A 6,587-nucleotide genomic window follows, 5' to 3' on the forward strand; every position below is an offset into this window, starting at 1 on the left:
CTGAGCTCCAGCACGCTCAGGGAAGGAGAATTCCTTCAGCAAGATGTAGCTTTGGGTAAGGGAGGCAGGAAATGCAGATCAGAGCCTGTTCTGCCATGGCCACAGAGCAGATGCTGCCTCACCAGTCTCTGATGGACACAGATAGATGCTGTTGGGTCTCACCTCTCCCTCTGTCTGCCAACCCTAAGTGATTTGAGTTGTTCTCCTTTGGAAGCAGGCGCAGTAAATCTTGGCTGCTGCATCCCCAGGGCAGGCGTGGAGCTGTCTGATGGTTCCCAGGCCACACTGATGCTGCTCTGCCAGAAGAGAGATGGGGAAAAGATACTTCTGTGACTACTGTGACAGGTCCTTTCAGGACAACCTGCACAACAGGAAGAAACACCTCAATGGAGTGCAGCACCTCAGGGCTAAGAGAGTCTGGTACGACTTATTCCGAGGTGGGTACTGCCAGTGGTCTGTCCCCCACCTTTCTGGGCCTGGGGAGGGGATGGGTGAGCTTAGGGGAGGACAGATAAATCAGCACTGAGGATTAGTACTGAGCTTGTCTGTGGCAGTGAATTGTGGGCTTGATGCTGGGGCTGTCAAGTGATCTCAGAGGCAACACCCTCACGTGTCTGGATGTGGGAAGGGGAAGCTGTAGACATCAGCTGGGGCTTGGAACGAGGTGGAAGAGAGAAGGAGGGTGGTTGTGAGAACAGGCATTGCAGACGAAGCTGTTCTGGCATCCTGAGCAGAGCTGAGACAGCAGAGCTGAGAGAACCCAGTGAGCTGAGGCTCCTGAAGGTGAGTTAGGTGCCTGCTACAAACCAGGGCTGATCTGAGGTGTGAGGAGCAGGGAGCGTGGGGAGAGCAGGTTGTGTGAGCAGATGGGAAGCTGGGTGGAGTTGCAGGCTGTGTTTGTCTCCTGGCTAGCTGGGAGATGGAGCTCTGGGTGGCTCTGCTGTCTGCTGCACCCCATGTGGAGGTTGGAAAGGTTCTCTGGAGTGACCAAGCGTGGAGGACCGACAGGCCCAGCCCAGCCCAGTTCTCACTGGGCCAGCAATGGTGAGGCAGGTTACCTAGTACTGGTCTTCTCACCAGGCTGCAACCCTTGATTTTCCTCTGATTGGTAAAATTCCTCATCCCATCCCTGATGAGAGGGTTCGTCTCTTCTTGCCTCCAGGCCCTGTGGGAGCTGCTGTTCCCCTGGGGCTCATTTTCCCCTGGACATCTCCAGGAGATGAGGGACCATTCCTATGGTGTCCACTGGAGACTCAGCACAGGGTCCCTTGAGGCCCCACACAGAGCTTTTCTGAGAGCTCTGTGGCTGCCTGGTCTTGCTCAGAAGTGCTGCAGAGTCCTTGTGTTCCTGTCGTGGTGCTTTTCCCCTGCTGGCATGTGGAGAAGGTGTGGAGCAGAAGGCAAAGAAGGTGATATTTGCAAGCCAGTGAAAAGCTGAAGCCAGAGGTGCAAACAGGGACTGTTAACTGTCAGTCTGTGGCTCGAGTTCCTGGTTGTGATGTAAAATAGCTTCCTGCCAGGCAGCTGACCTGTTTGGGACCACGACATGATGGAGTACTGCTGTGCAAAGAGATCTTGACCTTGGTTTGGTCTCTGTCTCCTCTAGATGCTGCAGCTATCCTGCAAGAGGAGCAAACCAAGAAACCTTGTCGGAAGTTTCTGCAAACAGGTGAGTTCTTCTGGGGTAGGAATAACTGTCTGAGCTCCAGCAGCTCCTTTGTGAGCCAGCCCAGAGCTGCTCTGGAGAGACCTGCCATGTGTGGTTGTCTTGGAGGGAATCCGGAGTATTGGGCCCAGTTCTGGGCTCCCCAGTTCAAGAGAGACAAGGAGCTACTGGAGAGAGTCCAGTGGAGGCTGTGAAGCTGCTGAGGGGCTGGAGCATCTCTGTGCCAGGACAGGCTGAGAGCCCTGGGGCTGGTCAGCTGGAGAAGAGAAGACTCAGAGGGGATCTGATCAATGCTGAGCAAGAGCTAAAGGGCCCCTGGGGGGCAAGAGGCTGGGGCCAGACTCTGGTCAGTGGTGCCCAGTGACAGGACAAGGGGCAACGGGCACCAACTGGAGCCCAGGAGGTTCCACCTGAGCAGGAGGAGAAACTTTTTTGGGGTGAGGGTGTCTGAGGCTGGAGCAGCTGCCCAGAGAGGCTGTGGAGTCTCCTGCTCTGGAGAGATCCCAAACCCACCTGGGTGTGACCCTGGGCACCCTGCTGTGGGTGAGCTGCTGGAGCAGGGGGTTGTGTGAGATGATCTCCAGAGGAACCTTCCAACCCCACTGGGATTCTGTGAAGGGCTTAACCCTGTGTGTCCAGCCTGCAGGTGTCATGGCTTCTGCCTTTTCCTGCACGTGGGCAGGGGAGGACCTGGTGTGTGTGGCTCTCAGGGAGCTCTGTGGTGTTTTCTTCCAGGACAGTGCGATTTTGGGTCCAACTGCAGATTTTCCCACATGACAGAGCAGGACCTGGAGAAGCTGAGTGCCCAGGTTCAAGGTGAGTCCTCAAAGAAGACCCTCCAGAGGTCTCTGAGGAGGGAGAGCTGCTGCCCAGGGGCCATGCAGCAGGCTCCTGCAGTCCTGTGCTGCCCACCCTGAGCGTGGATCCCTCCTGGTGCTACATCAGCCTGAAATAGGCTCTGAGCTCCTCAGCTTCTCATACACTTTCTGCCCTTGATCTGCTGGCAGAGGCACAAGCCAGAGTTGAGTGCTGCTGTTACCACTTAGCAGCAAACATCTGAAGCAGAGGGTGGGCTGTTGGAGCCCTTGAGGTTTTGTTCAGCCAGGGAATAAAATCTGTCAGCAGCAGAGGGCACTGGTACATCACTTCCCCTTCAATTTGTGGATTGGGTTTCCCCCCACCTCTTCACTGCTACCTGGGAGCTGCTGCTTCCACTCTTGGGAAGAGCTAGACTGCTACCAGATGTGTTGTCCTGAGGAGAGGACGTGGGGTCTTGGATCCCAAAATGGCCTCTGCTCACATGGTTCTGGGTTGGACTGGAGTTTGGGCAGGGGAGGAGCAGCAGCTACTCCCCTGCTGCGAGTCCCCAGGGTGCTGTTGGACTTACTTGTCCTTTGGGGAGGACCACCTCCTTGCCCTGAAAAGGGTGCCAGCTCTGTTTTCCCTGTAGGATTAATTACTTTGGTGGTTAGAGAACATGTGAGTGAGGTGTTGGTGAGAATTTATGGAATGGTTGAGGCCCCCTCTGCTCAAAGCAGGCAAACCAGAGCAGGCTGCTCAGGACCCCCCAGGGTGGGTCCAGTATCACCAAGGCTGGTGACTCTTCAGCCTCTGTGGGCAACCTGTTGCATTGTTTGACCACGTTTGTGATAAAAATGCATTATTTTTTTCTAATATTTCACTGGAAACACCTGAATTTTGATTTGTGCCTGTTCTCTCTGGCCTTTGCTGGATGCCCTCCAGTGTGTCCCAGTGGCACTGGGGAGCCCAGTGCTGGACACAGCACCCAGCTGTGGCCTCAGCAGCCCAGAGCAGAGGGGAAGGATCACTTCCTCAACCTCCTGGCAACACGCTTCCTGAAGCCACCCAGCTCCTGAGCAGATCTGGTGCCCACACTCTGCCAGTGAAGCCAGCTGCTGCTTTGCCAACAGCCTGGCAGCCCTGTCGGAAGGGTGGGTACGGGCACACCCGCCTGTGAGAGCTGGGGGCACGTGGGGCAGAGACTGCCCCGGCCTCCAGAGGGGCGGGCTGAGGGCAGGCAGGGCTCAGGGGAAGCCTGGGGAGCAGCGGGGAGAGCTCCAGAGCCCTCCCAGTCCTCCTGTTGCTGAGTCAGGCAGTGAGTCCCTGAGGTGAGGGTCAAGTGAAATGGGCGGTCAGTACAGCCCATCTCATCGGGCTGCACGGGCACAGAGAGCTCCAGCCAGCCCTCCTCAGAGCACACTGCCAGGCTCCTCTTCCTCACTGCTAGCCCCAGAACCTCTCCCTGAGCCTTCCCTGCTGCAGGGTTTCAGTGCTGGGCTCACGAGAGGTGCCAGTGGCCATCAGCCTGGTTGCAGGACCCCGTAGAGTTTCCAGTCACTGAAGGCTGTTCATTCCTGAGGAGGTAACCTTTAAACTGCAGCAGGGGAGGTTGAGATTGGACATGAGGAAGAAGTTCTGTGCTGTGAGGGTGCTGAGCCCCTGGCCCAGGCTGCCCAGAGAGGTGGTCACTGCCCCATCCCTGGAACCATTCCAGGTGAGGCTGGATGGGGCTCTGAGCAACCTGCTCTAGTTGGGGATGTCCCTGCTCCCTGCAGGGGGGGTTGGACTAGATGGCCTTTAGAGGTCCCTCCCAGCCCAAACCAGTCTGTGATTCTATGACAGGTAAAAGCTCTTAGAAGCAGTGGGGGAGGCTGGCGAGCTCCTCTGCAGTGCCACAGGTTTCTTTGCCAAGTACACTTGTTATTGAATATTGACTTCTATCAAATGGGTCAGGTGTAAGTGGAGAATTGGCTGGGGAGAGCTGATTCCTGGGAGGTCGCTTGGAAACCTGGCATTTGTATCACCAAGTGAAATGTTTAATTAAGCAATTAGACTTGGAGGAGTGCTGGCCAGGGGACAACAAGGGTGCCTCGTCCTTGGCTTGCTGCTCCAACACAAGTGCCTGGCTGTAGAGTTAGATCCTGCTCACCTCCCTGGTGGTGACCTCTCTGGTGGTCCTCTCAGCAGGACGTGGTGGAGAAGAAAGGAAGGAGCAGCTGCAAATCCAGGTCACCATTTGGTGTGTCAGGGGGACCACCTCTCTGGGCAGCCTGGGCCAGGGGCTCACCACCCTCACAGCAAAGAACCCTCCTGTCCCATCTCAGTCTCCCCAGTTTAAAACCATTGCCCTCCCATCCCTGCTGGGGCTCCCCTGGCCCCACTCCAGCAGCTCCATGTCCCTCCTGTGCTGGGGGCTCCAGAGCTGGACACAGCACTGCAGGGGAGGTCTCCCCAGGGAGGTCTCCCGTGGGCGGAGCAGGGGGGCAGGATCCCCTCTCTCCAGCTGCTGCCCACGCTGCTCTTGGGGCAGCCCAGGAGCCATTGGCCTCTGGGCTGTGAGCGGGCACTGCTGGCTCCTGCCCAGCTCCCCACCCACCAGCACCCCCACGGCCCCCTCTGCAGGGCTGCTCCCTGTAGAGCAGAGAAGCTCCAGAGCCTTCTCACCAGTTTGTGCAGAGCCTCCTGTGACCATGCTGGAGATGATCATCCTCTGCCTTTGGTGGGCCCAGAGTGCTGCTTAGCCCCCCCTTTGCTCAGCTCTGGTGCGTGGGCTTGGGGGCAGAGGAGCTGCCAGGCTGTGTTGAACCCACCCCTGGCCTTGTCCAGGGACACTAAAAGATGCATGGACACCCTGCAGTGAGGTGGTGAAGCCCCCTGCCCTGTGTCCAGGGCTGGGCTCACAGCCTAAACCCCAGCAAACCTCTTCTGGCTGGTTAACCCTTTCATTGTCACAGAAATGTTGAACCTGTCCCTGACCCTGGTGAGTGCTGGCAGCTCTGTCAGTGAGCTCCCCGTGCTACCGATGGTGTGGAAACCTCACATTATTCTTAACCTTTGGCCCTTTTGATGCAGGGGGTTCACCCTCTCGTTTCCCTCAGTCTCATGGGTTAAGCAGGAAAGTTTCTGGACGATTGGCTGTTCTGTAAGAGCTCAGAGCCTGTCCTGGTTTGGCTCCAGCATTTCTGCACCCCGTAGAATATACTCCTCAAGATGCAACAGTTTCCACCTTCAGCAGGGAGGGAGGGAGGCCTCTTCCCAGCTGTTACCACATCAAAGCATCCCTCTTCTGCATCTGCTGCATCATTCATCAGCGAGACACTTCCAGGCTGTCGTTTTAAGTGCAGTTGTGTCAGGAGAAGTCACTGTCAAATTGCCAGCTTCTGGCTTAGAGTTATTGGCCCCCTGCTAACCTCTGTCACTTCTGCTGGTGGCACCGACACAAGGAGGCCCCTCTGGTGAGCTCAGGTGAGGGGGTGGGTGTCTGTAGTGGGAAGAACATGGGTGGCCATGCTGAGGGTGGCTGTGGTCAACCAGTTTAACGTAGCCAGGAGCAGAAGGAGCATGTGGTGCTCCTCGGCTGTGGGGCTGGAGCTGCTTAAGCTGCTCATGCTCATCACCCTTCCCTCTCGGTTGGAAAGGCAAGGACTTGATGGGTGTACTCCTTGGTGGATGAGGAATTGGGTCTGGAATCCAGAGGGAAGTGGTCAATGGCTCCATGTCCAGATGGAGATGGGTGACAAGTGGTGTCCTCAGGGGTCCATGCTGGGACCAGGACTGTTTAATATCTTCATTGATGTCTTCAGTGTCTATAAGACAGTGAGATTGAGGCACTCTCAGGAAGTTTGGAGGTGACACCAAGCTGAGTGGTGTGGTCGACATGCCAGAGGGGTGCGATGTCATCCAGAGGGACCTGGATGAGCCTGAGGAGTGGGCCCGTGTGAACCTCATCAGGTTTAGAAGGGCCACCTGCAAGGTCCTGCACCTAGCTAAGGGCAATCCTTGTTATCAATCCAGGCTGGGGGTGAAGGGCTGGAGAGCAGCCCTGCAGAGGGGGCCGTGGGGGTGCTGGTGGGTGGGGAGCTGGGCAGGAGCCAGCAGTGCCGGCTAAAAGACCAGAGGA

At 56.9% G+C, this 6,587-nt stretch overlaps 1 protein-coding gene across 1 annotated transcript in view; it reads left to right on the forward strand.

The window, feature by feature from the left end:
* Positions 1–296: 296 nt before the first annotated feature.
* The window catches only part of ZMAT5 (zinc finger, matrin-type 5), a gene marked incomplete at its 3' end in the record, with an annotated part of 9,262 nt that continues 2,971 nt past the window's right edge, over positions 297–6,587 (forward strand). Inside the window, exons 1-3 of the mRNA XM_008945384.1 lie at positions 297–437; positions 1,607–1,669; positions 2,402–2,482. Coding sequence (XP_008943632.1) covers positions 311–437; positions 1,607–1,669; positions 2,402–2,482 — 271 coding nt within the window. The remainder of the gene's footprint in view (positions 438–1,606; positions 1,670–2,401; positions 2,483–6,587) is intronic.

This window comes from Merops nubicus, unplaced genomic scaffold (genome assembly GCF_000691845.1).
Source record: "Merops nubicus isolate BGI_N331 unplaced genomic scaffold, ASM69184v1 scaffold9700, whole genome shotgun sequence".
NCBI lineage: Eukaryota > Metazoa > Chordata > Aves > Coraciiformes > Meropidae > Merops > Merops nubicus.